Genomic DNA, 23,739 nt, shown 5'->3' with positions numbered 1-23,739 from the left:
TGCTAGCGTTAGCCTCCAGTCTTTCATTTGGTAAGCCTCCAGCTAATGTTAGCCCACTGCTAGCGTTGGCCTCCAGCTAATGTTAGCCCCATTGCTAGCGTTAGCCTCCAGCTAATGTTAGCCCACTGCTAGCGTTAGCCTTGAGTCTTTCCTTTGGTTAGCCTCCAGCTAATGTTAGCCTACTGCTAGCGTTAGCCTCCAGCTAATGTTAGCCCACTGCTAGCGTTAGCCTCCAGTCTTTCCTTTGGTTAGCCTCCAGCTAACAGCGTGACCTCATCATGACGTCATCACTGGAGGGAAGGAAACCAGAACCAGGACTGAGACTGTCGGACCCTGCTGCAGTAGAATGAGAGGTTTTCTAAAGGGACTCCGGTCCCGCTGTCGTCCACAGGGACCGCCAACATCAACACAGAATGAAAGTTCCCTTAGAATGTAACAGAGTGTTTTGTGATTCCTAACTGGAGAACATCAACAGACAGGGACGGCTTGTTGTTAAAATAAAGTCCTTTATCACACAGACAGAGAGAGAGAGAGGAGAGAGAGAGAGAGAGAGACTGTATATGTGGACCGGACACAATGTTCTCTCACTGCAGAACCTGCACTGGTCCTCACAGAGATACAAGAACCACACACACACACACACACACACACAGGGAGAACGTCTTCTTCAAACACTGAAGGTGTGATATTTATTTATTTTATTTGTGTGGATTCTCCAAATAGCTTCAGCAGAGAGCCGGAGCCCAGCAGGAGACGATGCTGGGTTTCCGTGGCAACCAGAGATGGTTGCTGGTGCTGTGAGTGAGAGAGAGTTGGCTTTGATCCATCGCCGTGGTTACACACAGATGCTTTAAAACACACACACACACACACACACACACTCTGGGCCAGTCGATCTTCATATTATATCTGTTTTAGGTTTATTTATTTATTTGTGGTTGGAGGAGAGACAGATCCACCTGTCTGTCTGTCTCTCCACCTGTCTGTCTGTCTCTCCGTCTGGCTGTCTCTCCACCTGTCTGTCTCTCTACCTGTCTGTCTGTCTGTCTCTACCTGTCTGATCCACCTGTCTGTCTGTCTGTCTGTCTCTCTACCTGTCTGTCTCTCTACCTGTCTGTCTGTCTCTCCACCTGTCTTTCTGTCCGTCTCCCTACCTGTCTGACCCACATGTCTGTCTCTCTACCTGTCTGTCTGTCTCTCCACCTGTCTTTCTGTCCGTCTCCCTACCTGTCTGACCCACATGTCTGTCTCTCTACCCATCTGTCTGTCTCTCCGTCTGGCAGTCTCTCCACCTGTCTGTCCGTCTGTCTCTCTACCTACCTGTCTGTCTGTCTCTACCTGTCTGATCCACCTGTCTGTCTGTCTGTCTGTCTCTCTACCTGTCTGTCTTCTCTACCTGTCTGTCTGTCTTCTCTACCTGTCTGTCTGTCTTCTCTACCTGTCTGTCTATCTTCTCTACCTGTCTTGACCCACCTGTCTGTCTGTCTTTCTGTCCAGCCGGTGCTGCCTCACACGGCGGTGTGCTTTGCGTGCGGCGAGGCGGGGAAGGAAGACACGGTGGACTCTGAGGAGGAGAAGTTCAGCCTCTCTCTGATGGAGTGTACCATCTGTAACGAGATCATCCACCCCAGCTGTCTCAAGGTCAGTCTCATCATTACTACTAATACAATTAATCATAGATTCACTAACACCTGAACTCCAGCTGAAGGACGTCCCGTCGTAGAGTTGGTTACATAATGTGAATGTAATCAAAATATTTTGATAAAAAGTTGTGATTTGACGAAGAGTAAATACAAGAGTTCCTACATCGATGAGGAAAAGGACGTAGTATTTAATGTAAAATGTAATTTAACATCAATAGAATGGTTGTAGTAAGTTACAGCAGCTTATCAATATTACAACTTATAATTTCAATCACTTGTTTCAATCAAATGTCCGTCCCCAAAAACATCCAACCTTTCCTGTGACGGTGAGTTTTTAATGTCCTGCTGCCGCTGTTTCACATTAAAAGCCTTCCAGCAAAAATGATTTATTGGGTTTTATTTTGAAGCAGCAGCAGCAGGAAGTGATGAGTAACAGCGGGTTTGTTTCATTCAAGTGAATTCACTCTGCGACACTCTGCCTCCGTTTAGTGTGTTTAGAGAGACAACCAACTGATTCTGGACCGGGAGCTTTAAAAAGGACACATTATTAATATGATTATTAATAATAATATTCTTGTTATTATTAATATTAATATGATTGTTAGTATATTATTTATATGATTATTAGTATTATTAATATTAATAATATGATGATGATTACTACTATTATTATTATTATCGATAATAATATGATTGTTATTATGACGATTATTATTAATATTATTATGAATAATAATAATATGATTATTATTATTACTGCTATTGTTGTTGTTGTTGTTCCATGCTGTGTGCAGCAGCCTGTACATACTGAGTGTGTTTGTGTCTGGTCAGATGGGGAAAGCTGAAGGAATCATCAACGATGAGATCCCAAAACTGCTGGGAGTGTCCAAAGTGCCACAAGGAGGGCAAAACCAGTAAGGTAAGAGAGTCCCACCAGTTCACCTCCAACTGGTGGAGAGTTTACATTTCCCCAAACAGTGATGCTCCTGTTACACCTCTACAAACCCAAGGCAAAGGTTTGCCTCACGCCACAGAGAGGAAATGACCTCCATGTAGACACCAGCAACATTCCATCAACCAGCAGAAAGAACCAGTACTGGTGCCGTGGACGTCCCAGATACGTCCCAGATGTTCATCACTTCACCCGCAGGCGTTTCACTGGATCTAGCACGTCACGCCTCGGTTGAATTAATCTGGTTTACTACTGCGGTATGAACCCAAAATAAACAGATTTAATATCAATAAACAGATTTAATATCGATAAACAGATTTAATATCGATAAACAGATTTAATATCGATAAACAGATTTAATATCAATAAGCAGATCAAAATGATGCTGAAATATCGACATCATGATGCTGATTAGTAAAAGTCTGAATTCCTGCTTCGTCAGGTCTGTTACCATGACGACAAGCAGACAACTTTTAAAATGCTTGTTTTCTGAATGGAGTCTGGTTTGATCAGTGCCAGGCTGTGCTGCTGCTCCATCAACACTCAGCGTAGGTAGAGTTCCGTCCCGTCTCTGTCCAGATATGAGGTTCTGTCGTAGCTCTGGGACACATACCGCCCTTTATCCTCCATCTCTGATTCAACGTCAGGAGAACTTCAACGCTGAGAGGCTTAAGCGACAGCGTCACACCAATTTCTCGCGCGAGTTGGAATTTTTCAGCTTTCATTCAGAATTTGCGTCTGTTCTCGTTTTTACTTTGACGATGGAGTGTAAACGCACTGTGCAAAAAACTTTACTTTAAGTTTGGTGTGAACAGGTGAACAGGTGAACAGGTGAGACAGGTGAGACAGGAGAACAGGTGAGACAGGTGAACAGGGGAAACAGGTGAGACAGGTGAACAGGTGAGACAGGTGAGACAGGTGAACAGGTGAGACAGGTGAGACAGGAGAACAGGTGAGACAGGAGAACAGGAGAACAGTTGAGACAGGTGAACAGGTGAACAGGTGTGTGACAGTGTGTCTTAAATCAGCCCCGTGTGTGTGTGTGTGTGTGTGTGTGTGTGTGTGTGTGTCCAGGACCAGGCGGACGGCTCGGGGAAGCGGCGGCTGGATAACGGCGAGGTGGGCCGCTGGAAGCTCACAGATGACCCGCCCCCTAAAAAGAAAGCCCCGCCCTCCCTGGAGGAGGGGGGGAGGACGGAGGGGGGGCACAAGAGGAAGAAGGAGAAGGAGCTGCCTCAGGACAGCGGGCCCAAGAAGAAGGTGGAGTGTTAACCAATCACAGAGCAGATCTGACAGGAAGTTGATGTGTTAAAGTACTCACTGAATCTGGAAACATCATCCTGCATTTAGAAAGAACATGTTGTATATTTAGTTAACAGCTCTGTCTGTCTCTCTGTCTGTCTCTCTGTCTGTCTCTCTGTCTGTCTCTCTCTCTTTCAGATGAAGGGACCTCATGAAAAAACGCCTCAAAAAGGTCAGAAACTATTATTATTATTGTTATTGAGACTTAAAGGGTCTGTTAGTTAGAATCCTAAATGTCTTGTTAACAGCTTCACCTGTGTCCGTTAAGTCAACTAAAGTCAGCGTCCTGTTGCTGGCGCTTGTGCTCGCTCTACATAGACATGAAGGAGCGTCGCTCAACACAGTGAGGAGACACACGTCAGCTAAAAGCCACAATATCACTCTATATTTCAGCTGCTTGGCAGTAATGTTAGCTGACCAGACCAAGGTCTCTCCATGAATCAATGCTGATCCTAGTGTTGGCTTTTCCTGCCTCAGCCTCCCGACCGCGGCCGGAGGGAACGGGGGAGACGCCGGAGTTTTGGTCGGAGACGATAACGTTTCTCTCTGTGGAGCCCCGTCACTTCACAAGACACGGGAAACCTCTGTTGGTCTGGAGGAGCTGCAGCAGTTATTTCTGCACAAACGTCCACTGAACATTCACTAGATATTCTCAGAGCTAAACTAACTCTTCTGCAGTGTGGAGTGAGCAGCATGCACGTGAGAGGTGGAGAGAGAGAGAGAGAAGGAGCGTGGTGTGTGAGTGAAGGCAGGCAGAGGAGCAGAGGAGCAGAGGAGCAGAGACTCCGGTCCTGGAGACCAAAGCTACGGTCTCCCCCGCGTCCTCCGACCGCGGCCAACACTGTTTAACAGCTTCACTAGATACAACCAAGAGGTTTTGGTGCTTCACTGGAGTTTGTGTTGGAGTCTGAGTCTGAACAGCGGAGACACATGAGAGACCATGAGACACATGAGAGACCATGAGACACATGAGAGACCATGAGACACACGAGAGACCATGAGACACACGAGAGACCATGAGACACATGAGAGACCATGAGACACACGAGAGACCATGAGACACACGAGAGACCATGAGACACACGAGAGACCATGAGACACACGAGAGACCATGAGACACACGAGAGACCATGAGACACCGACCAGCAATGAGTTATACCTGAACAAGTTACTAACAGAACATTTTAAGCAAATAAAAAAAATCTCAAGACACGTTCATATAGAGCCGATCTAGACCGACCCATGAAGTAGTGGAGGAGAAGTATAACGTAGCATCAAATGGAATACTCAAGTAAAGTACAAGTACCTCAAAATTGTATTTGAGTAAATGTACTATATTTGTAGCTTCATATTTAACATTCTTACAGTCACTAAATAAATGTGTGATTCATTTGCGATTAACTATTTGAATCAATTGGCAGCCCTAATATATTGTGTGTATATATATATATATATATATATATATGTATGTATGTATGTATGTGTATATATATATATATATATATATATATGTATATATGTATGTATATATATATATATATATATATGTTTATTCTATGTGATATCAACATTTCCTATGTCCAGTAATGTGAGTCTACTGTAATATTTCCCTGTGTATTGTGTCTGGTTGTCATAGTAACACAGATGATCTTCTCTGTTCATCAGAAACCCAAACAGGAGGCGGTGGAGTCCAACGGGCCCACCTCCTCAGCCGGAGGAGGTGCAGGAGGACTACAGGGCTCCTCCACTTCTTCTTCTCAGCCCGGGGGAGGAGGAGGAGGAGGTGGGACAGGAGGGGGAGGTACAGGCGGGACGTCCAGTGCCGACCAGCGCTCCCATCACAGAGAGAAACTGGAGCGCTTTAAAAGGATGTGTCTGCTGGAGCGCCGGCCCGAGTCCTCCTCCTCCTCCTCCTCCAGCTCCGAGTCCGACTCCGAGTCCGACTCCGACGACTCCCTCAGGGGGGAGCAGGCGGGAGGAGGCTCCTCGCCCTCGTCCTCCTCCCCTGCCCCGCCTCCTCCCGTCGTCTACGGCAACAGCAGCGGGGGGCGGGCGGAGCGAGAGAGGAGTCGCAGCGAGCGGGAGAGAGAGCGGGAGAGGGAGCGGCGTCTGGCCGAGCTGGGCTTCAGCGCCAGCGAGGAGTCGGAGGGGGAGGGAGGGAGGGGGGAGGAGGAGGTGAGGGAGGAGGAGCAGGGAGGGGGGGAGAAGGCTCGGCGGAGAGGGGGAGGAGTAGAGGCGGGGTTACCTCCACGTGGACGGAAAGGAGGACTGTTGGACGGAGAGGAGGAAGACACGCCCACCTCTGACAGGACCAGGAAAAACTCTGCCTCCCTCCCCCCGCCCTCACCCCTCTCATCCAATCAGATGCCTCCGTCCTCACAGCACGACGGCTTCACGGGGAAACAGCGCAGCAACGGGCAGGAGGCACGCAACGGGCGGACACGAGGAGGGACGGGAGGGGGGAGGGAGGGCGGGGAAAAGGAGAACGCCAGCGGCGTTCTGACCAATCACAGACACAGCGGGGGAGGAGGGGGCGGGGCTAAAGGCAGCGGGAGCCGTGGCAATAAGATCCGTAGCAACAGTAAGAACCAGACGTCCAGGAACAACATCTCCTCCTCCTCCATCCCCACCTCTAACGGGGGAGGAGGGTTGGGAGGCGGCCTGATGATGTCAGCGATGGCGGCCTCCCCCTGCTCGCAGCCGTCCCGCCTCGCCCCGCGCTCTCAGATGATGAAGCGCAGCCCGCCGGCCGTGCCCTCGCCACCCCGACCCATTCAGATGGAAAGACACCTGGTGCGGCCCCCCCCCACCTGCCCGGAGCCCAGCTGCCTGCCGCTGGACTCCGGCTCCGCCCACATCATGACGAGGGACGTGTGGCTCAGAGTCTTCACCCACCTGAGCCAGAGGGAGCTGTGCGTGTGCATGAGGGTGTGTCGCACCTGGAGCCGCTGGTAAGTGACATCACTCTGACCTCACATTGACATCACACCGCCGCTCCGCTGCAGGTCACATGTTCACGTTGTCGTCTTCTTCAGGTGTTGTGATAAACGGTTGTGGACTCAGATCGATCTGAGCCGGCAGCGCTCCATCACCCCCCCCATGTTGAGTGGTATCATCCGCCGCCAGCCCGTCTCCCTCAACCTGGGCTACACCAACATCTCCAAGAAACAGCTCATGTGGCTCATCAACCGCCTACAAGGTGCCGCTCACTTCCTGTCCACAACGCTCTGCTGCACACACTTCCTGTCCACAACGCTCTACAGCACTCTCTTCCTGTCCACAACGCTCTACTGCACACACTTCCTGTCCACAACGCTCTACTGCACACACTTCCTGTCCACAACGCTCTACTGCACACACTTCCTGTCCACAACGCTCTGCTGCACACACTTCCTGTCCACAACGCTCTACTGCACACACTTCCTGTCCACAACGCTCTACTGCACACACTTCCTGTCCACAACGCTCTACTGCACACACTTCCTGTCCACAACGCTCTGCTGCACACACTTCCTGTCCACAACGCTCTGCTGCACACACTTCCTGTCCACAACGCTCTACTGCACACACTTCCTGTCCACAACGCTCTACTGCACACACTTCCTGTCCACAACGCTCTACTGCACACACTTCCTGTCCACAAACTCAATGTTTACTTTATATACAATATATACAGTACATATACAGTACATATATATATATATATGTACTGTATATGTACTGTATAAATATATATATATACACACTGTATATACTGTGTATTTACTGAAGTGATGAGTGTGATGTGATGATGTCGTCTGTGTGGCGTGATGATGTCGTCTGTGTGGCGTGATGAAGTCGTCTGTGTGGCGTGATGATGTCGTCTGTGTGGCGTGATGATGTCGTCTGTGTGGCGTGATGATGTCGTCTGTGTTGAGTGATGATGTCGTCTGTGTGGCGTGATGATGTCGTCTGTGTGGCGTGATGATGTCGTCTGTGTGGCGTGATGTCGTCTGTGTTGAGTGATGATGTCGTCTGTGTGGCGTGATGAAGTCGTCTGTGTGGCGTGATGATGTCGTCTGTGTGGCGTGATGATGTCGTCTGTGTGGCGTGATGTCGTCTGTGTTGAGTGATGATGTCGTCTGTGTGGCGTGATGATGTCGTCTGTGTGGCGTGATGATGTCGTCTGTGTGGCGTGATGTCGTCTGTGTTGAGTGATGATGTCGTCTGTGTGGCGTGATGATGTCGTCTGTGTGGCGTGATGATGTCGTCTGTGTGGCGTGATGATGTCGTCTTTGTGGCGTGATGATGTCGTCTGTGTTGAGTGATGATGTCGTCTGTGTGGCGTGATGATGTCGTCTGTGTGGCGTGATGATGTCGTCTGTGTTGAGTGATGATGTCGTCTGTGTTGAGTGATGATGTCGTCTGTGTGGAGTGATGATGTCGTCTGTGTGGCGTGATGATGTCGTCTGTGTGGCGTGATGATGTCGTCTTTGTGGCGTGATGATGTCGTCTGTGTGGCGTGATGATGTCGTCTGTGTGGCGTGATGATGTCGTCTGTGGCGTGATGATGTCGTCTGTGTTGAGTGATGATGTCGTCTGTGTGGCGTGATGATGTCGTCTGTGTGGCGTGATGATGTCGTCTGTGTGGCGTGATGATGTCGTCTGTGTTGAGTGATGATGTCGTCTGTGTTGAGTGATGATGTCGTCTGTGTGGCGTGATGATGTCGTCTGTGTGGCGTGATGATGTCGTCTGTGTGGCGTGATGATGTCGTCTTTGTGGTGTTCAGGTCTGCTGGAGCTGAACGTGTCGGGCTGTCCGTGGTCGGCGGTCTCGGCTCTGTGTCAGGCCGTCTGTCCCTGTCTGAAGCTGCTGGACCTCAGCAGGGTGGAGGACCTCAAAGACTCTCACCTGAGAGAGCTGCTGGCCCCCCCACCTGACACCAGGACAGGTGAGACACACAAACACACCCTTGCGGAGGAGCAGGCTAGTTAGCGAGGTAGCTGGTCCTTCTCCGGAGTGGCGGGGAGTGAGGCGGAGGGACCGTTGAGCCTGGGACACACCAGGAACGTCAGCAGCGCGTGGCGGCTGCATTACCAGTTGTTTTTTATTTCCGCGTCCGTGTTAACAGGTTAGAGCAGCCACACTGCCCGTGTGAAACGTGCGACTCGACTGCGTCTCTTCTAGAAATTCGAGGTCTCTCCTATTTTTGACGCGAGCTGCGCGGTTCACAGCAACAACAGACAGTGAAGGTGATCTATTGACTGTATATTAACATCATATCAGCTACATAACTACAGTTTACACGTTTATCTGTAGAATATGTTACGGAGATGAAAAAAAAGTAAAGACTTCAACAAATCAACACTTCCTGCTTTCATTTCAAATTAAAAGCCCTCAAGCGTTTTTTCTGTGGACAGAATTCCTTCATTTGTTTACACAAGGCTTTTATTCTGAAATATGTGCCGGACCGTGTTGTAGAACATGCAGTGACTTGGAGAGCTCATGAATGAATATAGTACAGGGTTTAAATTGTGGACTATTACTATTATTTACAAATTACCACACGTTTCTGAACCTCTCTCTGTCTAAAATAAATATAAATATTATTTATAATGAAATGAAATGGACATTAAAAGGCTTTAATGCTACACTGCTAACAGAAATGACACAAAAACATGGAAAATAGTAGGGGTGGGGAAAAAGTAGATTCACCCGTGTATCGTGATTTATTTATTTTATGATTTCTAAATAGATGTTTTAACATCAGATGGATATATCTGCTTCATCTGAGTCTATGTAGAGGTAGAAGGAAGTTACCGCTTTTGTTGTGGTAGTCTGAGCAATGTGACGTCATCTATTCTGTATCCAGCAACCGAAACAAACCTCAGCGAGCTGGTAAATAAGGTCGAAGTTCTATAATGATACCTAAATGAGACGATTATTGAGTGCAGTGTGGTGTGACAGTAATAGTGACAGTGACAGTGACAGTACCGGTACCAGTACCAGTACCAGTGACATTGACAGTAACAGTAATAGTGACAGTAACAGTAATAGTGACAGTGACGGTAACAGTAACAGTAATAGTGACAGTGACAGTAACAGTAGTAGTGAAAGTGACAGTAACAGTAATAGTGAAAATGACAGTAACAAGATTCAAGATTCAAGATTCAAGATGTTTATTGTCACGCCGGTTGTACAGGTACAAACGTGTGAAATACTTTTCGCTAGGAAGCTCCATTAAATAATAAATTATATTACATTTACATTTACATTACATTTACATTACAATTATAAAAGGAAATACTTTATATAAGGGCATATTAAGAACATATGTATTAACAATATATACAGTATATACAGTATAAGAAATATTTTTGTGTAAGAATGTGTCAAATGAATTATAGATTTAAAAGTCTGATGGCCTGGGGGAAAAAACTGTTCCTCAGTCTGCTGGTGAGAGTCCTGGGGGTCCTGTATCTTCTACCAGAGGGCAGGAGGGAGAACAGGCTGTTGTGGGGGTGTGTCGTGTCCTTAATGACCCTCAGGGACTTCCTGAGGCACCGCTGGGTGTACAGCTCCTGCAGGCTGGGCAGCTCGCACCCGGTGATGTGTTGGGCCGAGCGCACCACCCTTTCCAGCGCCTTACGGTCCACGTTGGTGCAGCTGCCGAACCAGGTGGTGAAGCAGCCTGTCAGGAGGCTCTCTATGGTGCCCCGGTAGAAGTCCCTGAGGATTTGCGGTTTCAGTCTGAAAGTCTTGAGTCGCCTCAGAGCGTACAGTCTCTGCTGGGTCTTCCTGACTACAGCGGTGGTGTGGGTGGCCCATGTCAAGTCCTTATGGATGTTGATACCCAGGTATTTAAAGGTGTCCACCCTCTCCACCGCTGTGCCGTTGATGGTGACTGGGGGGTGAGTGCAACCCCCCCTCCTGTAATCCACGATGACCTCCTTGGTCTTTGAGATGTTCAGGGAGAGGTGGTTGTTCTGACACCACTGTTCCAGGGTGGTCACCTCCTCCCTGTAAGCCATCTCGTCGCCATGGGAGATCAACCCCACAACTGCTGTGTCGTCCGCAAACTTCACGATGGTGTTTGAAGCTCTTGTTGCCACACAGTCGTGGGTGTAGAGGGAGTACAGGAGGGGGCTGAGAACACAGCCCTGTGGTGCTCCTGTGCTTAGAGTCAGTGAAGTCGAGGTGAGGTTGTTGATTCTCACCACCTGGGGGCGTCCCGTCAGAAAGTCCAGGATCCAGTCACACAGTGGTGTGTTCAGGCCCAGATCCTTGAGTTTACTGACGAGCCTGGAGGGCACTATGGTGTTGAACGCTGAGCTGTAATCCACGAACAGCATCCTCACATAGGTGTCCCTTCCTTCCAGGTGGGAGAGGGCGGTGTGTAGTACATGGGCGATGGCGTCCTCTGTGCCTCTGTTTGGGCGGTATGCAAATTGTAGGGGGTCGAGTGTGGGGGGAAGCATAACAGTACCAGTACCAGTGACATTGACAGTAACAGTAACAGTAATAGTGACAGTAACAGTGAAAGTGACAGTAATAGTAACAGTAATAGTGACAGTGACGGTAACATCCCACATAAAAAACGTCACCCGGACTGCCTTCTTCCACCTCCGCAACATCTCCAGACTCCGCCCATCCCTGACCCACTCCAGCACTGAAATCCTGGTTCACGCTTTTGTCACATCCCGAATCGACTATTGCAACGCTGTCCTCTCTGGCATTCCCATCAAACTACTCAACAGACTCCAAATCATTCAGAACTCTGCCGCCCGGATCATCACCCGCACCAAATCCTCCGACCACATCACCCCCATCCTCATCCAGCTGCACTGGCTCCCTGTTAAATCCCGGATCGACTACAAAAACCTCCTGCTCACCTACAAAGCCCTCCATAACCTCGCCCCCACCTACCTCACAGACCTCCTCCAGGAGTACGCCCCCTCCCGTTCCCTCCGCTCATCATCAGCCGGACTTCTGACTACCCCCACCTCACGCCTCAGCACCATGGGAGCCAGGGCATTCAGCTGCTCTGCTCCCAGGTTATGGAACTCACTCCCCCCACACATCCGGCAGTCTGAAGATATCACATCATTCAAATCCCTCCTCAAAACCCACCTGTTTAAACTGGCATACTCTCTCTAGCACTCATCATCACCCATCCTATGTGTCTGTACAAATATGTCTCTGTCATGTCCTGTTGTTTTTATATTGTTTTATCTGTCTATGTTTTAATTAATTCTTGTAAGGTGTCCTTGGGTGTCCAGAAAGGCGCCACCAAATAAAATGTATTATTATTATTATTAACAGTAACAGTAATAGTGACAGTGACGGTAACAGTAATAGTGACAGTGACAGTAACAGTAGTAGTGAAAGTGACAGTAACAGTAATAGTGACAGTAACAGTAGTAGTGAAAGTGACAGTAACAGTAACAGTGACAGTAATAGTGAAAGTGACAGTAACAGTAATAGTAACAGTGACAGTAATAGTGACAGTGACAGTAACAGAAATAGTGACAGTGACAGTAACAGTGACAGTAACAGTAATAGTGACAGTAATAGTGAAAGTGACAGTAATAGTGACAGTAACAGTAACAGAAATAGTGAAAGTGACAGTAATAGTGACAGTAACAGTAACAGTAATAGTGACAATAATAGTAACAGTAATAGTGAAAGTGACAGTAATAGTGACATTGACAGTAATAGTGAAAGTGACAGTAATAGTAATAGTGACAGTAATAGTGACAGTGACAGTAACAGAAATAGTGACAGTGACAGTAACAGTGAAAGTGACAGTAACAGTAATAGTGAAAGTGACAGTAATAGTGACAGTGACAGTAACAGTAACAGAAATAGTGACAGTAACAGTGAAAGTGACAGTAATAGTGACAGTAACAGAAATAGTGACAGTGACAGTAACAGTGAAAGTGACAGTAATAGTGACAGTAACAGTAATAGTGACAGTAATAGTGAAAGTGACAGTAACAGAAATAGTGACAGTAACAGTGAAAGTGACAGTAATAGTGACAGTAACAGTAATAGTGAAAGTGACAGTAATAGTGACAGTGAAAGTGACAGTAACAGTAACAGTGAAAGTGACAGTAATAGTGACATTGACAGTAACAGTGACAGTAACAGTAATAGTGAAAGTGACAGTAATAGTGACAGTAACAGTAATAGTGAAAGTGACAGTAATAGCGACAGTAACAGTAATAGTGAAAGTGACAGTAATAGCGACAGTAACAGTACCAGTGACATTGACAGTAATAGTGACAGTGACAGTAACAGTGACATTGACAGTAACAGTAATAGTGACAGTGACAGTAACAGTAATAGTGACAGTAATAGTGACAGTGACAGTGAGGCTCACTAACACACAGCATCAAAATAAGAGTCCTCGGTTCATTAATTACTTATTAAAACATGAATAAATCCATCTATTAATAATGATTTAGCATTTCAGTTGGATAATTAATGGTTAAAATGTATTGTAATATTATTTCAATGGACTAGGGTTAAACACTTTTTATTTATTAAATTTACTAATAATAATTACACATTAAATCCCTTCCATGAAATACTCTGAAATACACACTGTTATGACTCTTTAAAAAATAAATAAATATTATTATTATTTAGTACTTAATTTTTAAGGTGTATTACTTTACGTTAATAACACTAAACAGATTTGCAAAATATTTCCACTTAATGTGTAAATTAAAGGTGAACTTTTGTTAATTAGTTAATTAAGGGCTTTTTAAATGAAGGTGTCTCTGATTGGATGATCTGTTCATCAGCTTGTCTCTGATTGGATGATCACTTCGTTAGCTTGTCTCTGATTGGATGATCAGTTCATTAGCTTGTCTCTGATTGGATGATCAGTTCGTTAGCTTGTCTCTGATTGGATGATCAGTTCATTAGCTTGTCTCTGATTGGATGATCACTTCGTTAGCTTGTCTCTGATTGGATGATCACTTCGTTAGCTTGTCTCTGATTGGATGATCACTTCGTTAGCTTGTCTCTGATTGGATGATCAGTTCATTAGCTTGTCTCTGATTGGATGATCTGTTCATCAGCTTGTCTCTGATTGGATGATCAGTTCATTAGCTTGTCTCTGATTGGATGATCTGTTCATCAGCTTGTCTCTGATTGGATGATCAGTTCATTAGCTTGTCTCTGATTGGATGATCAGTTCATTATCTTGTCTCTGATTGGATGATCAGTTCATTAGTTTGTCTCTGATTGGTCCAACAGCTCACGGTGAGACCAGAGTGGGGCGTTTCCAGAACGTGACAGAGCTGCGGTTGGCTGGTTTGGACCTGACGGACGCGTCCTCTCGTCTCCTGGTGCGTTACGTCCCTCACCTGAGCAGGTTGGACGTGAGTCAGTGTGGAAACATCACGGACCAGACGGTCCACACCCTCACCTCGTCCATCTCCCCCCTGAGAGACAGCCTCACCCACATCAACCTGGCAGGTAACCACGGAGACACGCCCACCTACACCTGTCTGTCCTCTCTGTGTCCTCTCTGTCTGTCCTCACCGGTCTGTCCTCTCTGTGTCCTCCCTGTCTGTCCTCTCTCAGTGTCCTCCCTGTCTGTCCTCACCTGTCTGTCCTCTCTCAGTGTCCTCCCTGTCTGTCCTCACTTGTCTGTCCTCTCTGTGTCCTCCCTGTCTGTCCTCACTCAGTGTCCTCCCTGTCTGTCCTTACCTGTCTGTCCTCTCTCAGTGTCCTCCCTGTCTGTCCTCTCTCAGTGTCCTCTCTGTCTTCCAGGTTGGGTGAAGGTGACGGAGCAGTGTGTCCTCTCTGTCTGTCTTCTGTGTTCTCCCTGTCTGTCTGTCCTCTCAGTATCTGTCCTCTCCGTGCCCTCTGTCTCTGTCTGTCCTCCAGGTTGTGTAAAAGTGACGGAGACATGTGTCCTTTCAGTGTCTGTCCTCTCAGTGTCCTCTCTGTCTCTGTGTGTCCTCCAGGTTGTGTGAAGGTGACGGAGACGTGTGTCCCGTTGCTCCGTCGCTGCTCCTCCCTGCAGACGGCTGATCTTCGCTCCTGCTGTCTCCTGTCCTCTGAGACGGGACAGCTGCTCTCCTTCCCCCCCCACGCCTCCTCCTCCTCTTCCTCATCATCCTCCTCCTCCACCACCTCCTCGTCCTCCTCTTCCTCTGCCACCACCACGGTCGCTGCTTCATCGTCCTCCTCTTCCTCCTCCACCACGTCTGCCTCCTCCTCGTCCTCCTCCTCCTGTCCTCCTGAAGACAGAACGCTGCTAAAGAACAGCTAAAGTCCTCCTCCACGTCACGAGACACTGGAGTCCACAAGCCCCGCCTCCCGCCTCGTTACACTACAGGAGGAGGAGGAGGAGGAGGAGGAGGAGGAGGAGCTCTGAGTACAGCCACCACAGAAGAAGAAGAGGAGGAAGTTGTCGGTGATAGTAAATAGAAACCCTGAGCATGTACATATTTGTTCTCTGTACAATTTTTGGGTGTGTGTATATATCTGTAGTTTACTGTAAATGACCCTTGACCTTTGACACACCACCCCCCCTACACTCCTTCCTTCCTTCCCTCCTTCCCTCCTTCCTTCCTTCCGTCCTTCCGTCCTTCCCTCCTACGACCAATCATCACACCAGTCATCCACCTGCTCGCCACACGCTGCAGAATCATCATCGTCCTACGTTTAGTGTGTGTGCGTGTGTGTGTGCGTGTGTGCGTGTGTGCGTGTGTGCGTGTGTGCGTGTGCGCGTGTGAGCGTGTGTGTGTGTGTGTGTGTGTGTGTGTGTGTGGTTTGACGGATGACATCACACTATATGTTTTAATCACAACCCCCCCTTCACCCTCCCGCCGTCAGTTCAGTCCAACAACGATTCAAATAAACTTTATTCAAACGAGACAGAAATCCTCTAAATACTCATCTCAGGATTGTTTCCATTAAACATCAGAAGATCTTCTGATGTCATCGGACCAGAGTCTCATGGCCACGCCCCCTTCTGGGGGGGACCAGTCCAATATGTCCCTCACAGACTTGTCACAACAAGAATTTATCACTCTCCATCGTCTAATCTGACAAAGTGACCATCGTAACCGTCAACAACATCCTGTAGTCTGATCCCGGCGTAAAGGGGGCGTGGCCTTGACTCTTTGAGAAGGACCTGTATTTGGCGGTCTGATGGAAACTACGTATAATAATCCTAATAATAATAATCCTTTAAAGGACTCGACCATGAGGACGTGAGCGGAGGAATATAAACAGTGAAGTTTATTGAACATCAGTAATGTGAGGAAATAAGTGGTGGACGTCATCAGATCAGAGTTCAGTCACAAAAACACAGTATTTCCTCTCCCACGGTACCCTGCAGCGCCGACGCCGTCGCCGGCTGCAACCAGAGCCACATCATAACGAATGTATACTGTGTGTGTGTGTGTGTGTGCGTGCGTGTGTTACATGTGACTGTATGAGCCCCCAGTGTGAACCAGTAAGACCAGTAAAGCTTCCAGTCAGTGAGAGCAGAGCAGGAAGTGATCAGGTTCAATAATCAGCAGACGGAGCTAGGCTAGCACTTTCCCCCCGCTTCCAGTCATTGTGCTAAGCTAGGCTAACCTTACTCTGGCTCTGAAACGTCTCACAGATCAGCGCGACACTATTGAGTCTTGGCGGCGGCGGTGCAGGTGTGTTCAGGTGTGTTTTTGGTTTGAGGTGTTTTCCTTCCTGTGTGTGTGTGTGAGACCGACAGCGCTGGGTGTGTTTGAATCTGAGCCTCAGTGTCTTCAACGTTCGCCTCATTCATCCTCTTTAATATCTGCTCTTCATCATCATCATCATCCTCCTCCTCCTCTGATCAGATTCTGTTGGGACGTTATTGATCGTGTTTTCTCAGGAGTATTTTTGTAATTTATTTGTGTGCCACACTCCATACAGTCCAAACACACATTCCTGCTACACATGTTTTAAGATTTCCTTTTATGATATGCAACGCTCCATCTGAGTGGATCTATCTCTGAGTGGATCTATCTCTGAGTGGATCTATATCTCTCTGAGTGGATCTATCTCTGAGTGGATCTATCTCTGAGTGGATCTATATCTCTCTGAGTGGATCTATCTCTGAGTGGATCTCTCTGAGTGGATCTATCTCTGAGTGGATCTATATCTCTCTGAGTGGATCTATCTCTGAGTGGATCTCTCTGAGTGGATCTGTCTCTGAGTGGATCTATATCTCTCTGAGTGGATCTATCTCTGAGTGGATCTATATCTCTCTGAGTGGATCTATCTATGAGTGGATCTATATCTCTCTGAGTGGATCTATCTCTGAGTGGATCTCTCTGAGTGGATCTATCTCTGAGTGGATCTCTCTGAGTGGATCTATCTCTGAGTGGATCTATATCTCTCTGAGTGGATCTGTCTCTGAGTGGATCTCTCTGAGTGGATCTATCTCTGAGTGGATCTATCTCTGAGTGGATCTATATCTCTCTGAGTGGATCTATCTCTGAGTGGATCTATCTATGAGTGGATCTATATCTCTCTGAGTGGATCTATCTCTGAGTGGATCTATATCTCTCTGAGTGGATCTGTCTCTGAGTGGATCTCTCTGAGTGGATCTATCTCTGAGTGGATCTATATCTCTCTGAGTGGATCTATCTCTGAGTGGATCTATATCTCTCTGAGTGGATCTATCTATGAGTGGATCTATATCTCTCTGAGTGGATCTATCTCTGAGTGGATCTATATCTCTCTGAGTGGATCTATCTCTGAGTGGATCTATCTATGAGTGGATCTATATCTCTCTGAGTGGATCTCTCTGAGTGGATCTATCTGTTGTTTGTTTTCTACATTTCTTCTGTTTGTTCAGACGTTACGCTGATGATGAATCTGTGTTCTATGGAAGCCCATTAGTGCCGCATGAGAAGAAGTTAAAGTAAAAATACTCACGGTACTTCAACAATATGAGATACTAAATCAGGATTATGACTCATAACTCATCTGGATTTCTTATATATACAAACATAGAAGTGAACAGGTTGTCACCGATATCCGGTACAGCTATTTGAGTCAATATCTGATCCGGTTATCGGTGCATCGCTACTCTCATTATGAAGATTTAATAAGACGACTGAGTCAAGATCATGACTTTATAAATCAAAGTCAACAAATACTCAGTTATCTCATAATTCTGATTTATCGTCTCATAATCCTGATGTGAAAAGTTGAACTCATAATCTCGAGTATTTTCATTTTAATTCCGAATTTCTCATCTGTTTTTGTGCTAAAATGGGCCGCTGTAGTTTTCTCAGGGGCCTCACTTATGAAAAATATCGTCAGACACAAACTGATCTTCTCGCTGGTTATCGTTGTTTACAGCAGCAGTTTTGGTTTTCGAGGTGTCGTCGTATAAAAGCCAGAACTCGATGCTGATGTTGGTGTCGTTATGGAGCGCTTTCATAAATGGCGCCCTGTTAGTTTGTGATGGTGGCGAGCAGCAGATTCATGTCTTCGGTTGATTTGACTTAATGTGTGAACTGGCTGTCTATCATGTGAGGCAGTGGCACTGAGGGGGGGGGGGATCTGTGTTCCCAGGGTCCTATAACCTTCCACAGTTTAATATCATAATAATAACAATAATAATAATAATAAGTCCGCCTTCTTTCATTCGTTTACGATGTGAACTGTGAAACAGCCCGAACACGACCATCTCCTCTAACGTTAGTTTAATATCAGAAACACGGGACTCTGGGAACACGGGAGGGGGGGGGGATATTCTTTATATCATATTTCATATTGTTGTATTTTCAGATGTACGTGACAAATCAAACAGCCAAACACATCATGGACTACAGTTATTATTATTATTATACGAGTGTTGTCCGGGCACAGCTCAGCCGATGCGCCGCTTTGTACTGGCTAGCATGTTGGTTAGCGTGTTAGCTACTCATGTTATCTCCATATTAGCAAACTGATCAGCTTCAAGGTCACAGTTATTGTTGCGTTACCTCTGCTGCACTTTTCTCACAGAAAAACTGAACACGTGAAACCGAATTTAAATTAAGTCAAGAGAATGAGCGGGAAAACAGACGTCGTCACTGGCTAGTTAGCATTAGCTAGCAAGCTAATTAAGAATTGGTGTAAAGTAAAGTAAAGTAATCTGCATGTTAACGACACGGCTCGTTAAGGAGCCGTGTCGTTAACGAGTCGTGTCGTTAACGAGTCGTGTCTTTAACGAGCCGTGTCGTTAACGAGTCGTGTTTTTAACGAGTCGTGTCTTTAACGAGCCGTGTCGTTAACGAGTCGTGTCTTTAACGAGCCGTGTCTTTAACGAGTCGTGTCGTTAACGAGTCGTGTCTTTAACGAGCCGTGTCGTTAACGAGTCGTGTCTTTAACGAGCCGTGTCGTTAACGAGTCGTGTTTTTAACGAGTCGTGTCTTTAACGAGTCGTGTTGTTAGCCATTAACAAACTGAGCTAACAAGCTAACACTAGCTAGCTGATTAGCATTAGCTTGCTACAGATGCAGTGTAGGTTGAGGAATGTTAGCCGCAGGAATCAGAACAAATAAGAACATTGAAATTACGCCGTTATGAAGTTATGCTAACATTACATGTAGGTCATGTAGGTGTTTCCAAATATAACAATATAACCTGTTAGCTCAGTAGCTAGCCTGTTAGCTCAGTAGCTAGCCTGTTAGCTCAGTAGCTAACCTGTTAGCTCAGTAGCTAGCCTGTTAGCTCAGTAGCTAACCTGTTAGCTCAGTAGCTAACCTGTTAGCTCAGTAGCTAGCCTGTTAGCTCAGTAGCTAGCCTGTTAGCTCAGTAGCATTGTTAAAGACGTGAATAAGAGCTATCTGACGGTGTTAGTGGGGTTTATCAGGTACAGACAGAATAATATGTCATTGTTCAGTTAATCAGAATCATAAAGGTCATATGTGAGTGTTTGTTCTGAGAGTATTGATCTGATTGGAGTATTGATCTGATTGGAGTATTGGTATTGGTGCAGTAGAGGTAATCACAGCTAGCTGCTGTTAGCCGCGCCGCTGTAGTCCATGAAATAAAAAGTATTATTAGTTCCATTTTAAATTGCCATGAATGCCGTATTGTGCCATAAACACCAGATCAATGTTTCATCGTGTTTAAAAGGTCAGTTTTTATATTTTATTTTTTGTATTCAGTTGTGATTTAGTGTTTTTTTTGTTTTACTGTAACGTGTGGGGGGGCGGGGGGATCAGTGATGCGTATCACAGCTTCAAACGTCACCTAGCAACAAGTGAGGAGATCAAATCTGATTGGACGAAAATTCCCTGAAAGCTCTTATCCAATCAGACGCCCGGACATATCTCACCGCTTTCTTCTCTTAGTAAAAATCTGAATCTCTCCTCATCTTCATCGATGTTTTAAAGATGCACTGGATCATCATCATCACCTTTTGCCAAATGTAATTTTTTGTTGTGAAAAGGGGCATTTTATCCAGTTTTTTGTTCTGTTTTTATACTTTGTCCATGACTCTTCCGTTGTGTTGATGAAAAAAAAATGAGGAAGAAGTTGGAACAAAAAGTAAAAAGACACAAAAAGACCAACTCAAGGCAGCTACGTATGAGTGACTACTGTAAAATGACTAACTAATAAAGAAGCAATGGGTTCCTTTTTACAGCCGACTCTTTGTTTGTTTGTTCATCAAGAAGAATTTAATCATAAAAAGAAATCATAATTGAAAAAAAACTGTGCTGTGAACACAGAGAATACTACATATATACATGTATATATATACATGTATATATGTATATATACATATAGAGTGCTCCAGTGATGACGTATTTCTGTAGGCTAACAGGAAGTGATCATCTCTCTGGTTCCCTCCACTAACAGGAAGTGATCATCTCTCTGGTTCCCTCCACTAACAGGAAGTGATCATCTCCCTGGTTCCCTCGACTAACAGGAAGTGATCATCTCTCTGGTTCCCTCCACTAACAGGAAGTGATCATCTCCGTGGTTCCCTCCACTAACAGGAAGTGATCATCTCTCTGGTTCCCTCCACTAACAGGAAGTGATCATCTCTCTGGTTCCTTCCACTAACAGGAAGTGATCATCTCTCTGGTTCCCTCCACTAACAGGAAGTGATCATCTCCCTGGTTCCCTCCACTAACAGGAAGTGATTATCTCTCTGGTTCCCTCCACTAACAGGAAGTGATCATCTCTCTGGTTCCCTCCACTAACAGGAAGTGATCATCTCCCTGGTTCCCTCGACTAACAGGAAGTGATCATCTCCCTGGTTCCCTCCACTAACAGGAAGTGATCATCTCCCTGGTTCCCTCCACTAACAGGAAGTGATCATCTCTCTGGTTCCCTCCACTAACAGGAAGTGATCATCTCTCTGGTTCCTTCCACTAACAGGAAGTGATCATCTCTCTGGTTCCCTCCACTAACAGGAAGTGATCATCTCTCTGGTTCCCTCCACTAACAGGAAGTGATCATCTCCCTGGTTCCCTCGACTAACAGGAAGTGATCATCTCTCTGGTTCCCTCCACTAACAGGAAGTGATCATCTCCGTGGTTCCCTCCACTAACAGGAAGTGATCATCTCTCTGGTTCCCTCCACTAACAGGAAGTGATCATCTCTCTGGTTCCTTCCACTAACAGGAAGTGATCATCTCTCTGGTTCCTTCCACTAACAGGAAGTGATCATCTCCCTGGTTCCCTCCACTAACAGGAAGTGATCATCTCTCTGGTTCCCTCCACTAACAGGAAGTGATCATCTCCCTGGTTCCCTCGACTAACAGGAAGTGATCATCTCTCTGGTTCCCTCCACTAACAGGAAGTGATCATCTCTCTGGTTCCCTCCACTAACAGGAAGTGATCATCTCCCTGGTTCCCTCGACTAACAGGAAGTGATCATCTCTCTGGTTCCCTCCACTAACAGGAAGTGATCATCTCTCTGGTTCCTTCCACTAACAGGAAGTGATCATCTCCTTGGTTCCCTCCACTAACAGGAAGTGATCATCTCTCTGGTTCCTTCCACTAACAGGAAGTGATCATCTCTCTGGTTCCCTCCACTAACAGGAAGTGATCATCTCCCTGGTTCCCTCGACTAACAGGAAGTGATCATCTCCCTGGTTCCCTCCACTAACAGGAAGTGATCATCTCTCTGGTTCCTTCCACTAACAGGAAGTGATCATCTCCCTGGTTCCCTCCACTAACAGGAAGTGATCATCTCCCTGGTTCCCTCCACTAACAGGAAGTGATCATCTCTCTGGTTCCTTCCACTAACAGGAAGTGATCATCTCTCTGGTTCCCTCCACTAACAGGAAGTGATCATCTCCCTGGTTCCCTCCACTAACAGGAAGTGATCATCTCTCTGGTTCCTTCCACTAACAGGAAGTGATCATCTCTCTGGTTCCCTCCACTAACAGGAAGTGATCATCTCTCTGGTTCCCTCCACTAACAGGAAGTGATCACCTCTCTGGTTCCCTCCGCTAACAGCCAATGGGATTGTTCCATCGGGTTTTGGATTATTACAGAAAATAAGCTAAACGAAACTTTATGATTTATGAAGTTTGAAAGCAATCAGCAGACGTAAAAAGCTAACTTTACGCTATAAACTAACTATATATGAAACAGTCCAAATCTTTGCTAAAAAATAAATAAATATGTGTGTATATAAACATTAATTATAAATAAAATAAATATATATAATTATACACACACACACACATATAGTGTATAATTATATATGTATATATATATACATATATATATACATATATACATACAGTATATATATACATATATATGTATATATATACATATATATACATATATACATACAGTATATATATACATATATATGTATATATAAAAATGTATATATATATGTATCTACATATAGGAAATATAGTCACAACTTGTGTTAAATAAATATAATTAAATAAATGTGTGTATATATTTATTTATTTTATTATTTCTGTTTATATACACACATATTTATTCATTTATTTTTTAGCAAAACATTTGAATATTTTATTTATTTATTTATATATATATATATATATATATATACATACATATATATATATATTGGTATGTATATACCAATATATGTGTGTGTGTATGTGTATAATTATATATACATATATATAATTATACATTTTGTATATATATATATATATAAATAAAATATTCAAATTTGTTGCTAAAAAATAAATGAATAAATATGTGTGTATATAAACAGAAATAATAAAATAAATAAATATCTACACATACACACATTTATTTAATTATATTTATTTAACACAAAGTGTGACTATATTTCCTCCCCTCCACTGTGGAGTGTTAGAACGTCCGGCGGTCCTTGAAGGCAGCACGTCGCCCTGCCACAGCGTGATATCCTTCCGCGGGAGAAGCGCGCGGCCCTTCTTTCCTCCGACTCACAGGATGCGACCGGGCGGCGGAGCGACGACACGGTAACCGGTTCACCATCACTACCAGAGCTAACCGGGAACTCCCGCCTCATCCAGACCCGAGCAGACCCGCCCTGAGGCCGGTACCGACCGATACTATAATCCTCTCAGAGAGCTGCGCAGCACCAGAACAGAACCAGAACCAGCAGCTAGACCCAGAGAGAGACCAGAGACCCGCCCGGGCCCAGAGAGAGAGCCGGGCCATGGAGCTCATCACCATCCTAGAGAAGACCGTCTCTCCAGGTCAATATCAGCCCACTAACCTACTAACCATTACACGACTCTCAGCCTGCCGCCCTGCCAGGCTCTGGTCCGGGGTGGTGGCTGCGCTGCTAGCGGCTAGCAGCTAACAGCTAACAGCTAGCAGCTAACAGCTAGCTCCGGTGAACCGGTGAAAGTTAGAAGGAGGGAAAAGCCTCGC

At 45.8% G+C, this 23,739-nt stretch overlaps 2 protein-coding genes across 2 annotated transcripts in view; both read left to right on the top strand.

Moving 5' to 3' along the window:
• The first annotated feature begins 1,502 nt into the window (after positions 1 to 1,502).
• Positions 1,503 to 16,695, top strand: zgc:158376 (uncharacterized protein LOC100101643 homolog). Its single transcript, XM_037792053.1, has 9 exons — positions 1,503 to 1,641; positions 2,475 to 2,562; positions 3,670 to 3,855; positions 4,036 to 4,069; positions 5,563 to 6,848; positions 6,933 to 7,096; positions 8,667 to 8,828; positions 14,144 to 14,365; positions 14,860 to 16,695. Exons 4-9 carry the CDS (start codon positions 4,049 to 4,051, stop codon positions 15,165 to 15,167), a joined length of 2,163 nt encoding a protein of 720 aa, XP_037647981.1. The 5' UTR covers positions 1,503 to 1,641; positions 2,475 to 2,562; positions 3,670 to 3,855; positions 4,036 to 4,048; the 3' UTR covers positions 15,168 to 16,695.
• Positions 16,696 to 23,202: 6,507 nt separating this feature from the next.
• Positions 23,203 to 23,739, top strand: part of kpnb1 (karyopherin (importin) beta 1) — a 17,660-nt gene continuing 17,123 nt past the window's right edge. The window contains 1 exon segment of the mRNA XM_037791852.1: positions 23,203 to 23,561. Coding sequence (XP_037647780.1) covers positions 23,522 to 23,561 — 40 coding nt within the window. The 5' untranslated portion in view covers positions 23,203 to 23,521.

Source organism: Sebastes umbrosus, chromosome 14 (assembly GCF_015220745.1).
Source record: "Sebastes umbrosus isolate fSebUmb1 chromosome 14, fSebUmb1.pri, whole genome shotgun sequence".
In the NCBI taxonomy this organism is placed as follows: Eukaryota; Metazoa; Chordata; class Actinopteri; order Perciformes; family Sebastidae; genus Sebastes; species Sebastes umbrosus.
The sequence above is the reverse complement of the archived record's forward strand: the minus strand, read 5'-3'. Positions and strand labels throughout refer to the sequence as shown.